General features: G+C 40.6%; 1 protein-coding gene across 1 annotated transcript; it reads right to left on the reverse strand.

The window, feature by feature from the left end:
- Positions 1-1,008: 1,008 nt before the first annotated feature.
- LOC140946384 (uncharacterized) lies at positions 1,009-18,591 on the reverse strand. The gene is made up of 11 exons (XM_073395489.1): positions 18,522-18,591; positions 12,430-13,510; positions 11,183-11,511; positions 11,086-11,113; positions 9,325-9,907; positions 7,964-8,213; positions 7,081-7,863; positions 3,860-5,066; positions 3,078-3,152; positions 2,635-2,885; positions 1,009-1,443 (listed from the first exon to the last, which is right to left on the reverse strand). Exons 2-11 carry the CDS (start codon positions 13,469-13,471, stop codon positions 1,159-1,161), a joined length of 4,833 nt encoding a protein of 1,610 aa, XP_073251590.1. The 5' UTR covers positions 13,472-13,510; positions 18,522-18,591; the 3' UTR covers positions 1,009-1,158.
- Positions 18,592-21,270: the final 2,679 nt, after the last annotated feature.

A 21,270-nucleotide genomic window follows, 5' to 3' on the forward strand; every position in this document is an offset into this window, starting at 1 on the left:
TTTCTGAGGAGAACACTCCAAGGGGCTTGGTAACCAGGCAGACGTTGAACTTGACATGATAAATGTAATATCTGCAGCAGATATTGCATTTATCATGTCAAGTTCACAAGCTATTGTGAATTGATTGAATGTTCTCGACAAATCAGATTTTTCATAGTGAGTCCGATGTATAATAATAACTGCTATGACCCTTAAGCAGCAAGCAAATTGTATCATGTTGTTCACTTAATTCATGTTTGCCGGAACGAAAAAGCTCTGTTGAACTTTGTAAGCGAGATAATAAAGCTTGTTTACAGGATTAACTTACTAGGAACATCTTATATTTTAAAAAGGTGCCTTTCAAACTTCTAAAACCACAGTTCATAGGCCGCATACTTCCGAGTTCAAGTGCATATCTAAATATCAATTATTAACTAAACGTTTCATTTGAAAATCTTGAAGTCATAAGCTATGAAATACGTGCGTTGTAAAGTTCGCGATAGCCGAATTAGGTCAAAAATGTCCTGAAGCAGCACCCATACTTAAATTTGAAACCTTAAAGAGGTGCATTACTATACAATACGAAAAATTGAGAAAACCAAGGTGGCGGTCTCAAAGTGTCCTTGTTTGACCTTAGCAATGTCATGTTTAAATGCTAAGATCTCATTGGTTCCTAGCATCAATTGATAGTACCTCCAACCTTGTGAAATTAAGCCGGAGTCACACCATACACGGGATTTAAAGGTGATGTTCAACGAGACGATTCACAACGACGATTTTTAGCTCAACGAAGCGTTGCAACATTGTTGGGAAAGGGTTCGAATCGGTTACAACATTGTTTAACATTACAACGCTGTGTTGCACTAAAAATCGTCGTTGCGAATCGTCTAGTAACATCACCTTAAGACACTTACTGCAAAACAAGTTTACTTTCGCCGGTAAATTCGCAACATGCACAGATTCTGTTGCAAAAAGTAAAACTACCCTCTGCTTTCTCTAACAACTTTTCGCAAGCTTTTCAACCCGTTTTGCAGCAATGCCGCAACAAAAAGTTAACGCTTTTGTTGCCCGTTTTATCGTAACTTTAGCAAATAAGACGCTTATAAAAGGTGCAACTGCCTCATTCAAATGGTTTGAATTTTGATAACACAAGTTCGGAAATGTCACATTGCAGTGTAATCAGACATCTTTCCATCCTATATCTGGGATGAGACTAACATAGTGAAGCTCGTGCAGGTGACCCAGCACAAGTCGGTTCCTACCAGTAACATCATACTCTGGGCAGATCCATATGTCATTGTGATGCGGCAGACTGTTGATCACGTGGATGCACGTCTCAAAACAGTTTGCTGCACCATGCAGAACCACGTGATCACCCCATGTCCCATCAGTCATCATACTTGCGAGGTACGCTTCCCAAGATGAGCATCCATGGACAAAGTGGAACAGCTCTGTTCCATTCGGCTGAAAGAGAAAAATACTGTAGTCACAAGGAGCGGGGCGGGTGGGGGGGGGGGGAGCATTAGTACACACTACTTTTCAGGAAATTGCGTCGTTGTTTACAGCATTTAAAACAGACTATCGCACCAGTACTAAGTACCCGTCTCACTTTGAAAAATTCTCCTCAAAGCATTTTTATGTGACGCCACGCTCGCCTTATAGATGCCCAAAACAATAAAACGGCTGCCACGTTAGTACCTCTAAGCAATATTATGGGAGTTGAAGGTTTTTCTTATATAAAAAAGACGTTCTTTTGTTTCAATACACTTGCATAGCTGATGGCCACGTGAGTAAAATGCTTCTACCCCGAAGGACTATTCATTAAAGTTTTATACGGGGCGGTTCCGCCCCGATGTCCAGCCCCTTGCACTTTTATATACTATTTTCGACAAAAAGGTACTCCTTTTCGATGTGTTCAACATAACGTATGACAAAGTAAGCTTCCTCTGCATTTAAGTAAGCAATGGAATGGAGACAGAAGACGAAAAACGTTATGTTCTGGTGTAAAACAAAATTATGGAACAAAAGAGAAACTTTGCTACCATGGTTAAAGGGACTGTGTCACGGCAGTCCAGTTCATTTTGTTTAATTTTGCCAGTTACTCGCCCAAAATCGCTATGGAACTTAAAGAAAGCAAAGAAATTACTTGTAAATGACACAAGCAGAGATTCGAGACAAACAAATATGTCTCCTGAGCATTATTTTTGAAGTTGCAAACAGCAGAGATCAACTTTGAAAAACTGCTAGGCTGAGCAGTTTTCAAAAACCCTAATTTCAATCCGTTTCAATCTTCTTCAGTTTTTCCCATCCGTGGCATCTGTTGTATCTGTTGTGTTATTTTAACCTTCCTTTGATGTTTAAGCGACTATTTTTACGTTTCTCTTAATTTACAGGCATTTTGTAATTACCTAATTTGGCCGAATTTCGTGACACAGCTCCTTTAAGTCCCACGCCTGTCTGTAAGATGTAAACGACGGAAACTCGACGACCGAAGCGGAAAAGAAGAAAATGTTTCCTTTAAATGCCTCCGTCTCCGTTACTAAATTTACACTAGAACCGAACGGAATGCTGTCTCTGCCATCATCATTCAATGCTTACTTTGCTAGTGTAGGACAAATAACTTAAGACACTGACAAAGAATAATAACACACTAACCAGCTTAGAGTTTTCCTTAAGGTAATGAACAACGGCTAAGCGTAACTCTTTATGGGAGATTTTGATTCCTTTAATGAGCTCAAGCTGCTCTGAAAGTGCCAGAAACATACAGTTTCCTTCTCCTTGATTATCGGAAATCAGGAAACCTTTATCCAGAGAAATGCTCTTTAAATTCAGTGAGAGATCCGTTTTACTGGTCGTCGTGCGTGTTTCCAGTTCGATTTGTTGAAGCGCATGGAAAACGGGTTCATCTGTAAATGATAGAGGGAAATTAATTAAACAGAGGTCACTTTTCACGTTAGTTTAGTAGAGGATAGTACACTAATACAAAGCCAAAAACACCAGACAATTTCGTGCGAAAACGTATTCCGGTTAAATTACCGCGGCTTCAACTGAACAAAATCAGAATACTCTCCTCCAAAAATAGCAGACAATGACATCACCTGGCAACTGTCCTGTTGAAACACCTTCTTCAAAACTGTTCACTGGATATGCATGTTCCCGGGGTCTTCCCGCACCTGTAATGTTTAAATAGGCGATGAATTAAAAAGAAAGGTCAAGGATTACAACCTCTGTAGCGCACCATTCGTTCTCTTTGGTACAGTCTAACCTCCCGTACACGACCACACAAAATGCGGAGAGTCAGTGGCCGCTTACGGGAGGTGGTCGCTCACAAGAGTCCAATTGTCGGAGGTCTTGCGAGGAGACGTCTGGACACATCTACTTTTTGAAGAAAAAGTTTATATATAAATCCATGGGGTTTGACATAAATAAAGCGCGAGAAAAGGGAAAAAGCAAAATTTCTTGACGGGATACGGGATTTGACCACTACTCGGGAAGCGGGATTCGCTAAAATCTTGGCGCAGGATGCGGTATTGGCAAAGAAAACGAACGGTATTCGGGATAGAAATGTATACGGATCAATGACAATAGTTTGGGATGCGGGATCGTTGTGACAAAGAAGCGGGAATGTGGGATCAGCACCCCCATCCAGACCCTTTACCACAAGAAATGTAAGGAGAAAAGTGTGCGAGGAGAAAAGGTATGCTCATATTACAATTTAAATGGTCGACGTTGGCAACACAGTCGTATTTCTATGACCTTAAACATGTATCACGTAAAATGAAGGCAAAACAAAGGACAATTACGCTGAGATACGCATTCGAATTCAAATTTGAACGCACATTTCATTATCCCTATCACTGTCGTTACTTTATCTCCTTACCGTAAACTGTCTTCCACATCTTGTCAACAAGAGTCTGACATTGTCTTTCCCAACGGAATTTTTCTGTATAACATCTTCGTAGACTTTGGATGTCCTCAAGCAGTTGTATCTTGGGTTTTTTACGGATAGCAGCAATTTCCCTTGCCCATTCCTTGGGGTCATCTGAATCAATCACAAATGAATCTCCTATTGGAAGATCACGCAATGCTTCTCCAAACCCAGAGTTTCCACTTACCAGAATGGGAAGACCAGCTGACATGGCTTCTAGTGCTGTCAAGCCAAACCCCTCAGTTCTTGACGGCATGATGGCCACATCAACTTCACAAAACAACTCTTTCAATCTTTGCTTGTTTTTCACAAATGATCTGACAATCAGTTGGTTTCTTGAAATGCCCGACTGGAGTAGATTATCTGCGACTTCATCCTGCTTTCCATCAGGAGCACCAACAAATATCAGACGGTATGAACTGTCCTTCAATTCAACAATGGCTTTAGCGGCAATGTCATATCCTTTGAGACTGAAGTCTTCAAAATCACCGCGACCAAAGGCTAACACTTTGAAATTCGCACTCTCTTGTGTAGTACGTTTAATATCAAAAAACTCTTCAAAGGAACCTGGTATTAACTGAAAGATTTCTCGATGAGTTGAACGCAATTTGGAAGAGAATGCTTCTGTCAACTTGGGCCCAACCGCCACTACGAGATCTGCAATTTGGCACAAGTCAACTTCAGCTCTGTTCTTTCCTTCCCCTTTGGCAACGGCGCCAGAATAGTTCTTATGCATTGCCAGCTCTTCAGGTTCAGTGTGCACTACCTGCACCCACTTACAGCAATGCGACTTTCTGATTATTTGGGCCTGTCTGCCAAGCTTTGCACCATGGCCAATCACAACTTGGATATCAAGGTCATCTGGTGGAAAGCTCAACCAATCTAGAGGATCACTGAAGCCAGGAAGATGCTCTGCTTCCCTTATGGCAATGCTATGACTCCTGGCAGTTCTCTTGTCATCTTCACTGCACTCAAATTCAGGCACAAGAATAGTGACCTCTACGTTTGAGAGTTTTGCCAAATGTATCGCAAGTGTTCTGTTGACTGTTGACAGGCCACCCTTAGATGATCCCCACTCAATAGCCAGAAGGGCAACTTTCAAGATTAAACATTCTCGATGTGGTCTTTGTGTCACACCAGACGAGGATGAACACGTTTCCTGTCAGGAAACAAAAAGTTGAACGTTTTAAGGAAAGTATGGGGCCGTGACTTTCCAAATCAAAAAGCGTATTTTCGTTTGCAGAAGAAAAAAAATTAAAAAAGATATAAAACGTATATGAATAGACCACATATGACATATAGACTATATAAATGCTTTATATATTCCTGGCAATAAAGTTGTTACAACAAATAGCATATGTAAATTGCATATGTAATTCGACACAGTTGCTATGCCGTTCACTAAAACAAAAACTAAATACGAGGGGTGACGTGAGGTATCTACATATCAGCTCAGGAGTCCAGAAAGGTCCACTTTTCTAACATAAAAGTGAAGCAAGTCCTCAGTCTCAATTCCTTCGGACTTTCTTTTATCTAGAGACCCAAAGAGAGCCTAGAAGTAGACACATACAGTGCGATAAGTATCGCCCGATAATCTAATAAAGGTAATATGGTCTGCTCTTAAGTAGTTTAGACATGAAGTAACATTGACTTCGAAGATACCGTACGTGCTATAGCCCTGGCCCCGGTTGTTCAAACGTTGGATAGCGCTATCCACCGGATAAATCACTATCCAACGGATAAGTATTGGGGAAACTAATTATACTATCCACTGGATTGAGATTTATCCGGTGGATAGCGCTATCCAGCCTTTGAACAACCGAGGCCTGGTGATTTATATATAGATTGTTATTTAATCGTAAGTTTATAAAGTGCTAATAGTATTGCTGGAAATTGAATGAATTACACTAAACAACCTCGTTCCCAGGGTCTTTCCTACCCGCCCTACGGAGCGAGAGAGAGAGAGAGAGAGAGAGACCCTGGAAAACGCTGGTAACGTGTCTCCCAGAATCTGGGAGATTACAAACAAATGATTTGGGGAAGGGGCAGGAAAGTGTGAGATTTGTCTCTACGGAGCGTAAACAGGTCAGTGCAGCCATGAAACTGTGTACCTGACCTGATCTTGAAAGCCGAAAATAATGCACAAAATCCTTTGACAGCGAAAGCGTAACTTTCTGCAGAATATCTGGATGTAAGTCGGATGTTTATCAGCGACGCTATCATTTGGCACATGCAACAGAAATCGCGGAGGATTCACCGTTTGTACAGTCAAAAATAATTTAGGTATTCTGGTCTGCCTGGTAGCAGTATCCATAACGAAACGCACTAGATTTGAATTGCCGTATCTATGTTGTGGAGGCCACTTTAGAAAACAAATGTACAGTATCTGTATGTGTTTTCAAGACTACTATTACGCAGGTTATGTTGTCTGTTCTGTCTCTGTTCATACTATTTCCTGTTGTCTTCCACGTCGCGTTGGTTTTTTAATTATTTTTAGCTTTGATCTATTTCTAATGCCGCATCATAACAAAGGTTAGGGGATGGAAAATGCTGACATTTTAGGCTATAGCTTTCCGTGAATTCACTAGATCTAAAATATTACTTTGATCGTAAATGTATTAACTGAATTCCTTGCTCTCAACGTAAGTGCCATGTTTTGTCCCAGGGGTTTGTCATGCCGAACCTTTAAGACCGCAAATGGTGTAAGTTTATTTGGCCCGATTACCAGCCGCTGTCAGACAAACATTGAAACTTTTAATATAGAAGTTCAACATACAGGGATTTTACCTTCAAAAAATTAACTCGCTTGTGTATAACTCAAGATCATAGATTTTTAGCGATTGGTGTCATCGGTTAAACCGGTGACAACGCTAGTTTTTGATTCCTTCTTTGGTAATTCACTTGTTTATCTGATAATTCTGTTTAGGCAGAAATTTTCCTTAGTTTCAGTTATAGTTGTAGTAGGGTTAGCAAATCTATCTTGCTGTTGCGATCACTGCGTGAACGTTGCCAATAAACCAGACAAAAAAAAATGTGAGACAAAGGACTCCTCCCTCAGAATTAATTTTGTTCTGGAGCCACGTGACCAGCGTTTTCCAGGGTCTCTCTCTCTCTCTCTCGCTCCGTAGGGCGAGTAGGAGAGAACCCTGGGAACGAGGTTGTTCACTAAATACCTGACTTATTGTCTGTGAAAACCATTTCTCTTGTCCCTGAACTGTAAGAACTCTGCTTGCAGGTTTCCTTTTGCAGATCAGCGGCTGGCCTTGTAACTCGAGGAGGTGAAGACAGTCTTCATGAGTACATGCCATCTGATTATGCCCTGTACACTTTTCCAGCTGACAATAGGGGCATCGAACCCTTATCTGATATTGCAGTCCACGTAGATAAGGAAGATCCTTTGACAAAGATTGTAAAGTTGTCTCCAAAAACTCAAGAACCTGAATTGCAGTTTCCCTGGTGTCATCTCCTTTGATGTGCTGATCTTGGGCTATTTGCTTGACGAAAAACTTAATGAACTGCTTCTTACAAATGAGAACCAGATCGTGGATAATTTGTCTGCCAATAATAAACCATGCTCCATTTCGGTAAAGGGTAGGGGGTTGAGTTGGACCAGCCTCAGAACACCAACTGACGAGTCTAGAAACAAGCAGTGTGAACAAGCCATGGGGGACGAAACCGGTGGAAAAATAAACATAAAGAGGACAGGGATCAGAGCTTGAAGGTACCATAGAACAAAGGGAATTAGGTGGCATTTTGAGCTGGCACGGCACGAAATACTTTTCATCATTTTTAGAGGATGTAAACTTTGCAATCAAACCAAATTGTTTCATCATGTCCAGAATGTCATCCCTCGCAATGCCCTTCAGAAGAAATTTGGAAAACACATGATCAACTAGTTCTATGCCGAGGACACCGCTTTCTTCAACTTCCTTCCAGTGCTTGGAAACCTTGGGGTCCTAGAGAGAATAAATTGAAAAAAAGATTAAAAAAGTGGGGACCATTGTGAAAGAAAAAACCCTTGCAACAGTTCAAACAAGTACCTATGAAAATTCTTACCATTTTATTAAAATCTGGAATAGTGATAAGCTGCCCGAATAGATCTATCAGCCACTTCGCACTCAGAATGACTGTGCTGTAGTGCTTGATGATAATGCCCAGGTCATGATAGAAATTTACCATGGTGGTAAACTCTTCCTCGTCATCAATAAAGCACTTCTCTTTGGCATAACTTTGAAGTTCCTTTATATTCAAGTGATGCACTTCCTTGGATAGCAAAGCATTGATGACCTTCTCAAAGTTTAGCCACCTGGTTTGAAAAAAGGATTCATGTCACTGAAGTGCTTCTGACTGTAGTGACATATTGGGTGAAGGGGGTGCAGAAGCAAAACAGGAGAGTAACAGAACTTCTGGATGTCAACTTCACTGAATGGACCTTATTGAATGTGTTGGAAATCCACAGGCATATAAAGTTCAAAATTCTTTTGCATTAAGAAGGGATTACCAGTTAAAAACAAAAAAATAAAATGCAAAGTTTTTCGAACTAAAAGGGAACGTAATGTTCTTTTTTTTGGTGATCGACACCAGAAATTAAGCCACAAATTTTCCATCAAACGCTTCCCGTGGTCATTGCCTTCAAAGTCACTAAAACCTGTACTATATGATAAACATTTATCACTGGGCAGCCAGATATCCATAACTGGTGTGTTTTGAATGTTGTGGAAACCATTGTTGGTTGGCTTTTGCGTTGTAGTGTGGGCATTGTTCAGTGTCTTATCAATCCGTTTTGTATCACGTTGATTGGTGATCGGACCCGTCCGCAACACCAAGAAACTACCCATAACAGGCAGGTAGTTAAAACAGGAATCACTGAAAACTCTTTCTGATTAGACACAATACCTGTAAGAAGGAGCTGTGAAAAAATAACATGAATTTAACTGTTCCTCTGCTTGATTTACTATTTTAAAAAGTCACATACTTTTCATATTACTGACATTGTCTTTCAACCTGAGTGAGGGGCTACAAAACCTTAAAATGTTTTGGGTCACGCTTTTGTGTGCCGTCATAGCCATTGATTATTATAGGAGTAACACGATTACTGGTAAACCAGTAGTTTTCTGTGCGGCCCACAAGGTTAAGAATCCCAACTGAACGGAGGCAAACCAGTCGGCTGTTAACAATGGTGACTGTGAGGAGTTGCAGTCGGGAATACCGTGGAGAAATCCAGGAAGCAGTTAGGGCGGGATTGAAATCGCGGCCTTCGGATTACAATTCCAGTGCTCTAACCACTCGACAAAAACCTATAAGGACTGTAACAAAGAAGGCTACAAATATAAAACATTTTAATGCCGCCACAACTTAACTCTTGACATGAAAATTCTCATTTAGTAAACTCCTCTTCATTTATTACTATTATTTACCTCACAGGTATCATCTCCCCCATGTAAGGCTCCTGCCTTAGCACTTCCATGATTTTGTCCTGTAGAGCTTGGATGTCATCGATGCTTTTATCTTGCCAGAAAACCTTTTTTATCTTACTCTGAAGTAATTTTGCAGTGTTGTCAATGCTGAAGATGGGCCGAACCACATGTCCTTCATAGTCCTTACCAGCAATTGCCCTCTGTATTTCAGACTTCATAGTTGGAATGTCTTTAAATGGCTGGTCTGCATGGGTGCCTACAATGATCACAGGGGGACGCAGATGGGGCAGCTTTTCTTCGGCATTGTCACGGGTTTGTCCCCTCATATGCGTGATGCTATGCACAGTGGACAGCCAAGACAGCAGATTCTCCAGATTTGTTTCCCCGTTTGGGTTGTCCAACATGACGTCATAATTTCCTTGTCTCACACGGGGTTGAGCGGTTAGGTGCAACGATTTGCTCAGGTTACACACCAAGATACATATTGCACGTGATGTTAAAAATACAGGATGAGATGCATAGTACAGCTGTTGTCCAGCAAAATCCCACAGTTCAATGCTACCAACGGAATTTTCCGTAACATCTCTTTCACCTTTCAAATACCTTATCAAATTAACGGCTCGCTCTTGGATCTCAGCTGGAGGTGAAGTGTTATCAACCTCTAACTCGTGATGAGGACCCAATGATGACAGTTCACTAACACTTTCTTCTTTTGGATCAGGAACCTGTAATAGGGTAATAACGTACCAAGTAAAAAGGTCTGAAATAAACTGCCTTTTTTACAAGAAAAAGTATTTCTCAGCGATGAGAAAATCTCGCACTCGTAGTCGTCATCGTCTTAGAATCTAAAGCTCTCTATTATTTTATCTCAATTTTGGAATTCAAATGATGCGAAAAAAGTTTTACTTCTTTAAAAAGATAGGAAAGAGCACATGACATAGCCCCTCTGACCTGATTTAATGCCCTAAATGATCTAATAGATGCCTATTCAATTTTAACAGCCCACGCGGGGTTGTTTAATAGAAAGGCTCAGGCGTTTAAAAGAATGGAGAGGCATTTATTCTCATACATGTAAAACTCAACAAAACTAATATGCTTTCCACGAATAATATTACATAACCTCAGATTTTAAACAGGAGATTCAGATTCAGTCCAACCATTGATAGATTTACGTCTAGGCCATTTAGTAGACTTTCTAAAAGTCCTTTATTTTTTGTCCTCGTTGGTTACGCCATTTTAAAGGACTTTTCATATCTGTTTGGCGCGAAATTCACCGGTCGAAAATTCTACCAATGACGTCATGACAATTGACAAATTGGACAGTGAGTGATATTTCACGCCGCTCCCAACACAGCTTATGTCAATCATTTTCAGTTTCCCGCGTGAATTTATGATATGATTCAAATCCATTCAGGCGAAACAAGTTGACCTCGAGACTTCGTCGCACGCTTTGTTCGCTTTTAAGAACTTGTGAGAGGTCGACTTGTAGCAAGTGTAGCCATATAGGTATCTGTGTCGTTTTCGTAAAGCTCAAGTACAATGACAGAATCTTAACTTTGATCTATTTTGTTATTTTCAAGTATTTTGGAGCATTTGTCATGCGGGGTGTCTATTGCATAAAAGGTGGTGGTGGTGGGGTGGAGGGGATTAGACAAGAGACGTTTATTTGAAAGAGGGAGTCTACAAGACCATTTACGGTAAGGAAGCAAATGCTAGGGGACTGAAGACAAACCTGTTCGATTGAATCTTCTTCCTTTTCACAATCAGTATCGTCAAGCTCTTTCTCGTTCTTGTTATCATCACCATCAAGCTGCACATCTTTTTCTGTACCTTCTTTCTCTTCCCAATTATGGCTAACTGGAATACAAAGTTTCTCCACCACCATCTGTGCCACATCTGTCGAACATCCCGGCAACAATCCTTGTTTGCTTTCATCAATGGGTTGCCAATTCTTAACTTCATCAACGTCCAGTTGAAATAATGAAGGATCCACCTCAATTCCGTCAGTACTACTTTCTTTGGGATTAAACGGTAGACCAATGAGAGACTTTTTCAAGCTTGTTTTTCCTGCTCGATCCTGACCAATAAGCAACACCCGACCGCGGTAAACTTTAACAGCGCCATCTCTTAGAGCACGTTGGTAAATTTGCTGGGCTCTTTCTCCTTGAGCTTCTATTTCTGTGGGAGCTAGGGTAACGGAAATAAATTATTATTATTATAATAATTACAGTGAAATTACTGTAATAATGCCATAACCGTTCTGTTCAAAAAAGTAGTAAAGATACAGGACGTCTGTCACATAGGGACCAGGAAAATGCGCACACGGCTTGGCTAACGTCACATAGGTCTCTATTAACGACACAAAAATGTGGTTTCATCACCATAAAGGGATAAAAAAGCTGACAGTTTAAACACTTTGTTCGGACGAAGGGCTACATGTATTGATGCTGTATTGCCCAAGAAGCCTCCTTTCCAGGCAAATATCACTATAATCAAACTTGTGTCCAGGAGCGGCAGCCAAGGTTTTTATTCCCGCGAGTGAACTAAAAAATGGCGTTCGTGACTATTCCAAATGGCTGAATTTTTTTTTTACTAAAACTTAACTAGCCTGCGTAGCAAGCGTTCCCGCGCGAATTTGTTGAGAAAGTTGGGACGAGAGGCAAAAAGAGGAATTGGATTGTAAACGCTTGCTATGCAGGCTTACACTGAACAGACGAATTGCAAGAACGAGCAGAGCATACTGCTCAATGGATTTCTATTTCTCTACTTTTTGAGAAGTATCTTTTGAGGAGTATCTACAAGAAAAAACATCTCTTTATATCCTGAAACTGTGCAGGGAAATAGACCAGAGTTTTGAAGAAAGTCTGCAAGGAGGTAAACTTGTTAAGAACTTAGAAAATATTTTGAATTAATAATAATAATATAATTGAACAACTGAATTTAGCTCGCTGCCTCTCGTATGATGTGAAGAATTATAAAGGTCTCAGAGACAGTTATCCACTTGGCAAGGACCGAATAACATTCTCCTCAATCTACATAATTCTTCACATCATACTCAGCTTCTTTCAATAATATTGCTAACCATCCCTTTAGGCTTTTTCTCACCTGAAATATCTGTATGCATTCCTTTTTTCCCCAACTTCAGAACATATCTTACAGCATCAACAGTGAAAGGATTACCCCTCACATACATTTCTTTCAGGTTTGTCAGATCACCAATTTCAGTAGGTATTGCAGTAAGTTTGTTATAACCCAAATATAGTTTTTCAAGGTAGTCCAGCTTCTTCATACTGGTAGGTAAATGAACCAACTCGTTGTTACTGATATCTAGTAACCTCAGCTCCTTCAGGTTTCCAATCTCAGTGGGTATTTCTCTAAGTTTGTTTGCACCCAAGTACAGCTCTTCAAGCTTGTTCAGCTTCAGCACACTAGTAGGCAGACCAACCAAACAGTTGTAAGTCACTTGCAAGACTCTCAGCTCCTTCAAGTGACCAATCTCGGAGGGTAATTCCGTTAGACTGTTCTTATCCAAGTACAACCATGAAAGTTTGCTCAGCTTCTGTATACTGGAGGACAAACCAACCAGCTTGTTGTTTCTCACTTTCAACACTCTTAGCTCCTTCAGGTCACCAAATGAAGTGGGTAATTCTGTCAATCTATTATTATCCAAGTTCAGAGCTTCAAGCTTGTTCAGTGCAATCTGTGGTAAACCAACCAACTGGTTGTTACTCACACTCAATACCCTCAGTTCCTTCAGGTCACAAATCTCAACAGGCAATTCTTTTAGCCTGTTATTACCCAGGTACAGCTTTTCAAGTTTGTCCAGCTTCTGTATACTGGAAGGTACACTAACTAACTGGTTGAAACCCGCTTTCAACAACCTCACCTCTTTCAGGTCGCCAATCTCAGCTGGTAAATGGGTTAGGTTGTTACCAGCAACATCCAGCATTTGAAGATTTTCCAGCTTGTTGATACTTGTTGGCAACGCAGACAGATTATTTTTACGCAGCCTAATTTCCTCCACTTCAATCAGTTCAGTGACTGCATCAGGTACACTGGATAGTCCTTTTCCATTCAGATCCAAAACGACTGCTCCACTTTCATATCTAATGTAGGCTCTCCAGTTTGCACTGGAACAGTCATCCATGTTTTAAATTATTAAAACAGCTATGTCGCTTTTTATAATCTAAAACAAAAATAGCAAAATAAACATGATACACCTCCAAGTTCTGAAACCCCTATTATGAACAATATACATGTAAGTGTACTGCCTCACTAATCACACCCGGCAGCAATGACATTCCAAATACAGTTGAACCTCCATTAAGGAGAAACCTACATGTATTCAGTGGCCACCCTCTATTAAGTGGCTAGTGTTCAAAGTCCTGAAATCATTGTACAAAAGAATATTGTAAAATGAACCGGTATTAAGTAGCCACCTCTATCGAGCGGCCACCGTCACAGCTATTGGCCATTCCGGCAAGAGTTCTCCTATTGTTGTGGGTACCTGCTTAAATGGAGGTTCAACTAAATACAATTGCTGCAAGCCTTTAGGTAATCTGCACCCTGATCTTGTCAAAATGTGTGGTGGGGTGTGGGCTTTTTATGGCCATTTCAAATCACTCAAAAGTTACCAGTACTTGAATGACAATTCCCAGGAGTGATGCCATTTTTTTTACATCGTAACAAATCATTTTGTTTCTGCTCTTCTCTGTACACTTTTGATGTCCTTTAACCTTTTTTTTGAAATGTGCAGGTCCTGCACATTCCAAATTTAAACAAATTAGTGACTTAAAAGTGTTTTAACAATGCAACTGCTAAACAATTGACCATCACAGCTAAACCAGACTTATAATCCTAACCTCTAAACGTAACCTTTTAAGGCCTAAATTCAACCTGACTTACAACTTGACTCATAACTCATTGACTTGTAACAAGCTTTCTCTGCATTCACCAGCTGATGCCAGTTTCGTGATTGGTCAGGGTGCAAAGAAAGTCAGCTTTACAGCTTGCCATTCGAGAAAGCTGTACCTAGCATACACATATGCCTGAAAGTCATTTTGACTAGCCCAAAAAAAGTTTCGATGAACGGGATTGAGTACAGTATTTCTGTAATCTGAATTCCCCAAAAAACTTCACTTACCATTTGGGAGAGTTAAAAACAGAGTTCACCAGCCTGATCACAAAATCTACTAGCCCAAGGCTATTGGACACTACTTTCCTTGCATGCCCAGGGGACTCTTTTTCCTAGCCCTTCAGCATGCAAAGAAAGTAGTGTCCGATCGCCTGGGGCTAGTGGATTTTGCTATCGGGCTAGTAAATTCTGTTCTTAATTTGCCCAATGGGCAAGTGAAGTTTCTTGGGGAATTTAAATTACAGAAGAACTGTAATCAAATTTTTTCGGGTACGTTGAAATGACTTTTGGGCTAGTACACGTTAGTAAAATCCAACTAGTGGACTATTATCAATGCTCTGTTCTGATTGGTTGAGCTACCACTAGGCTATATGTTATAGCCCACTAGTAGCAAAAACCACCAGCTTTGAAAACCAAAACAATGGCTTTAAGTCTAGCTTTAATTTTATAGCTAAAGTTGTTTTATCTCGATATTTTTGACCAACTAGTTGGATTTTACTGAAACAATTATTCCTCTCGCCCTCGTGGCCTCTGCGTTTATAGTCCATGAGGCTGACTCAGAGCCCATTTGGGCTCGAGGAATTTATTTACCAGCTATTCTGGGCACAGGCCTGCCCAGAGGGAATGTGCACGAACGGGACTCAGGTCCCATGCAAGGTGCCATCCCTACCCAATCCCACGACCCGTAAAGGTTGGCCACACCACCGTGGTCTACGACCCCTACTCTTTTCGAATAGTGATGTGCGTTCTTTTACGTCCCACAAGAACAAATCAGTGAACTTGCTGTGAGACGGGACCTACAGTTTTTCGTCCTTATCTGAGAAAACTAAAAAGTCGAACCATTTGACCCTCTGCACTTGAAATTATTTTACCTGGCCCTTTAATTAACTGAGATGACCCATCTTCCCTGCACCCTAAAAAAAGAAAGGAAAGAATGAAAAGAGAAAAAGAAAATGAAAAATCATACCATTAAAATTAAAGCTTCAACTGCTGTGCTCAGCAATTCAATTGAAGAATTTCAACACTGCGGTCGAAAATTCAATCATGTAGGAGGAAATGTCTCATTGAAAAGAATTAATTAAGGTCACTCTTTGCCAGGGGTTCCAGAAGTACAGTTAACACACACATATAAGAACAAATGGATTAAGAACATCAGGCTGAAATTTGGCCCATAAAGCACCAGCTATATAAGAACCAGTTCAGCCTGATAAATAAAACATGTTCTTATATAATAAGGCCTAGGGATAGGGCATTGCAATAAGAAAGCAATGTAACTATGGTTGCTGCTAGACAATTACAAAACTATAACAGTTGCCGGGGTGTCTTTAGCATTTTTGTCTACTTACTTACTTACTTTTTTATAATAAAATAATTATGCTGATTAAACCTCTAGTAACATGTTATGTGTAGTATTTCTGAAACAAAGTTTAAGAACACGTCTTCAGGCTGATTTCTCACTAAGCAACCAATAAAAAAGAACTATATCAGCCTGAGGCCCGAAATCATGTTTTCTTATATGCGGGTGTTCGATCGCTGTATCTTAATTCCCAAAGGGTACTTTAAAAAATCTAGAGATGCTTAAATACAATTTGGTGAAATGTTCTGAAATACATAGGCACACACTGAATTAATGCAAGTTTCAGTTGGTTTTAATTATTTTGTTTTGACAATGCATCTGCAGTTGTAAAGGCTGGCTGTCCATGGGAAAAATTAGAATTTTCAGAACACATATTTACCCTTGACAACATGTATTGAAACTGACTAGAATCGAACCTCCACTTCTCCACAATGGCCACGGCCTCTCTACAACCGCCACTTTTTCGTCTTGGAGGACAGTCTATACATTGACTCTTGTTCAAACCTCTCTAAAATAGCCACCTCTGTACAACAGCAATGGCCAATACAGCATGTTCCAAACCGTAACCTCTAGACAACCGCCAGTTTTTACAGTGACTGATGAAAAAGTCAAGAATGTAGCCTGAATTTCATCCGATTACTTCAAGTCATTATTACTCCCTCAGTAACGTCTGAATCGACTGGCCGTTAATGCCGTCCAGTGACGTCACTACTCCTTGACCTTTGCTTTAATTCATGCAAAAAGTAAAACACGATTTTCGAGTGGCAAACCGAGAAATATCGTTTGGAAATGTCTGCATGATAGAGAACTACTTTTTTTCGATTGTAATTCACGTTTAACATTCAAACTATCAACTGCATGCAGTACAACTCTGAACCGGTTGTACTAAATTCTATAATCAAACTCAGTCGCAATCACACAAATGAAATAAACACACACACGGAACACTTAGTTCAAAAACACAATGATTTGCTTTAATTAACGAAGAAAAAAAACATGGAGACAAGAAAGAAAAGCTAACAGAATCATTACACTTGAAGGTAAAAATAGCAAGAAGGTTGAATTATAACATTGATCTCAGAAAACTTCGGGTAAACAAAATCACCGGCCGCCGAAACCCAGGGTTGTCACTAAGATTTCAAGTTGCCGGATAAATACAACCAGAAGGTGGGGAATCAAACGGCTAGGGATATCTTTTGGTTCTATTTTTCTTCTATTTTCCAATAAAAGTAGCCAGGGGCCACTCTCTTAGTAGCCGGGGAAAATCCCCGGCCCCCGGCTCTTAATGACAACCCTGGAAACCACAAAGCAGCTCTAAATGAAAAACCTACCGACTCTCCACAATGATTCTTCATTCGCAGTTCAATTTAGCATTTCAGTTTCGAAGACAAGGGCAATTTTGCTGTTTAAGATAAACATTAAGCTTATCGAAATGTTTGAACTAAATGAAAGAATGGCGGGGATGCGATCCACTGAATATCAAGCGACAATCCCGCTAAAATTTTTCATAATTATACATAATTATGCGAATGTTTAGCCAATCAACCAATCAAAATCACTACCCGGTTTTCGGGTATTGAGTGACGTCACTGGACGGCATCCACGGCTGGTCGATTTAGACGTTGTTGAGAGGAGAAAACGACTCGAAGCAATCGGTTGAATTTCAGGCTATCAAGAATGGTCATTGATCCATATGGCGCCTTGATGATCAATCGCAGCAATCGTTTTATGATTGTGTCCTACTTCTACTGCTTCAGTAAGCATAAATTGTCTATGATAAACATGGCAAGTGATGCAAACCTTGTTTGTTTTGTCACGGTAACATTTTGATTCAACACATTATTCAAGTTTTTAAGTATTTTATATCTATAATTATAATTGCCCCCGCAGGGATTTTGCCCAGAGGCGAAATCCCGAGGAGACACCCTAGTAACTCAAGCGTATATTAAGGACAGTACTTACAGTTCAAATATGCAGTCAGTATACTAGAAAAAATCTCGATTTGCTCGAACTGGGGCCGTGAGGAATCAGTAGGTAATGATGACGTTTCTATTACTTGCGCCCACATATAAAGAACGGGGGCAGCTGTAGTGTCAACTATTACTAGTTATTATATATGATTCAATTATCATTATGAGATACAGGAAGCATATACTTAGAATAATAAACATGCCACATTACCCGCTAGCAACCACCCTATAATAACAGCCACCTCTCCACAACGGCCACCTTGGGAACAGAAGAAAATGCCCGTTGTGGAGAGGTTTAACTGTAGATACAATGCAAACTGATTTAGACATCATTTTCTACAACAGCAAATGTTAAAAAATAATAAAGTTGAACGAAAAATAGGGTCGTTATTTTAGATCGGTACCCTGAGTAATATGATCACACCTATTAAATCCCAGACATTCTCGGAAATGTCTCATCGTCCATCGATCTCCTTCAACAAACCAACTACAATCCCCCTCAAAACTACGCAACTACATAACTGTCAAATCCGAGATATTTAGATTATCCAATTGTCCAAGGAAAGCTTCTGATCATCTTTTTGCAATGAGAAGTGCGGTTTGCATGCACGCCGAACTTCCGCTGACTTCCGCCATAAATATGCAAAAGGAAAATTCATTGACTGCCCAATATTTCACAGACAGCGCGCGTGATTGTGTCGCATACGATAAGTAGTCTATATCAAACACCTCTTACCTCTAAAGAAACAAGGCTCTGCTTATCTGAAGAAGAAAACCTTTGAATGCCTTCTTGACGTAGATCTTATCTTTGCAATGTGACTCTACAGTTCGTTCCCAGGCTATCTCTCCTGCGCAAAGTGTTTTCAGCACAGGTTACCCAAGCTCGAAACTGTGCGTAACGTTCAAAATAAAAGATTTGTAAAGGAGAAAAACAATTGTTCCTGTAGCCTACGAATGTGAAAGGGTTTAAATAAAAATCGGCTAACCTAGCTTAACTTGTGTGTCCTTCTTTCTTGTGTGGTTTCCATGCCGATTTATGGCCATTTAATGGGTTTTATTCGAACCGGTTTGCTCTCTCTATCATTCCTTCAGGAAGAGAGAGAAAACCGTTTACAGTACAACCCCTAGAACGGCCATAAATCGGCTCATGCACCACACAGGAGAGATATAACACACATTTTATGCAAGGTAAGCTGTTTTTTATTGAGGTCCTTTCATTTTCGTAGGTTACAGAAACGGTACGTTTTTTCCACATAAAAATCCTTATATTTCGAATGTTACCCAACAATGCCGATGCATCGGCGATGCCCATATTTCGAGCTTGGGCTACCTGTGGGTTCAGGCGTGTTTGTTTGTTTATTTGTTTGTTTGTTTTTTCTTTTTTTAAGAGCAGGCGAGGCGAAACATAGAGGGATAATGGAGAGAGGGCAAGGTCTCAGACTACGGGAACAATACAATGCTTCCAGGGATACCCACAATAAAACCCTGTCTCCCCCGAAATCAAGAATGAAGCCCGGCGAATTAGGCCAGAACACACCATTTTTCTATCCTTGATATCCATCTAACCATGGCTGATTGAGGGGGGATGGGGTGATTACGCAAAGGCAAACTGAAAGTCCACCCCTCTCCGACTCTTCCCCTCCCATCTCCTTTTAATTATACTCCGAGTCATCCCTGTCTAAGTCAAAAAGTCTCCAAAGGGAACGCGCGCGTTCCAGGTGCGTTCAAGGAGAACTGCTTGATTCAGTACGGACACAGGAAACCTAGTTGAACCTTTTTTAAAAGAAATAGCTGTGCGAACGTGTACCGGTGACTTTTTTTCGGGTGAGATCCTCTAGGAGGGTAGTTTTACGATGTGTAAGTGTTATTTCCTAGAATTCTTAAAAAGATAAAAATCATAGTCCACAAAAGGCAGTCTATTCCTTTTTTTTACTACACACATTTGTGTTGGACGAAGGGGACGCATAATATTCGAGTCTTTTTTTTCCCGCGGGACTTGCACTCCTGGCCCCAGTTGCTGAAGAGATAGATAACCCTATCCAGTGGATAACGCAATTGATTTCCAAGCCTGATCGGATGATCATTCTCTGGACAAGGTTGTCAAAGCAGACTACGACTAGTCCCCCATTTTTCCTCAGGGATAGTAGAGCGAGCGAAAGCCGAGCGCGCGTGAAAATCACCCCACGCGAGAAAAGGCGACACGCGACGAGTCGCTTTTTCTCGCGTGAGGTGATTTTCTCTCGCGCTCGCGTTTCGCTCGCTCTACTATCCCTGAGGAACCGGAAGCATATGCTTCTGTGAGGAACTGAATGGGGGACTACTCGTAGTCTATTGTCAAACTGGTTGGATAACGCCGATTCACCCTGATAAATCAACACCCAGCGGATAAGTATTAGGGAAAACAAAAGAATTTTTCATGGGATAGAGATTTATCCGGTGGATAGTGTATTAAACAACTGGACCCTGAATGCCTTTTGATTTCACGGTTTGAACGCCATCTTGGACTGACTTGCATCTGACCTTGCTTAACCGACCTTTGAGTTAGTAAGACCACGTTAAGTAAGGCCTCACGAAGCGTTTTTACCCAGTCAAACTGAGCGGTAACGTATGGCTTAAAAGTGTTTCAAAGTTCGGTTAAGCACCCCAGCTTATGTATTATATAAACAGTACTTTAAATTAGAACGTGTTCCTCATTCTGTCCTTCCGAGATTTCAGACGGCTGGATAAAACATTTTTTAAGACAGACAAGCTTTCGATTCCATCTTGGAATCTAGTGCGATGCAGTTCGACGTTTTGTCATGAATCAAGTGACAAAATGTCCCGATAGATTGCGGGCACTCGTAACCGGCGAGGTTGGAGCCCAATAATAGATTTTGATGGCCTCCCTGACTCTTTCTTTTTTTAAAATATGTCGTCTTCTCTCGCAAGGATCGAAGGGGAGACGATCTCCAGCATGTGACCTGAACACTTTTGGTGGTGGTCTCAATGCCGTTACTGTCGCTCTTAGTGATCGAAACTTGTTGTAGAGAGGAGTGGTTTTGGAAATAATTGTTTGGAGTGACTGCGTCAAAGTACGAAGCGCTAGCTGCAGGATTTTTACAGCTTTACGTCGTCAAACTGAAACTGGATTTTAATTAGGTCTCTCCAACTTCCAATAAGAAAGCATGCACTGTTGCCAACGTCGCAAACTGGAGAAAATTTACATTGCCGGGTAGATCTCCAGTCTCTGTTTCTATGATAATTGTCTTTTTCTTTTATGTTCACTGATTAATTGCCAGAGAAATAAAGCCTATTCGATTAGCCATCTATTTCAGAGTCTATTTTCTCAGAATTTTTCTATCTTTTGTTTAAAGGTAACACTGTGATTGTATGGCCGGGCCTCATCTGGAAAGCACTATGCGCTGTTAATTGAGCTCAGCTAGGAAACGGAAATAGTTACGTACGGCCATGGATATCCATGAAGGTGACACAGTTCACTTCCCGCA

This window comes from Porites lutea, chromosome 8 (genome assembly GCF_958299795.1).
Source record: "Porites lutea chromosome 8, jaPorLute2.1, whole genome shotgun sequence".
NCBI classification, from domain to species: domain Eukaryota; kingdom Metazoa; phylum Cnidaria; class Anthozoa; order Scleractinia; family Poritidae; genus Porites; species Porites lutea.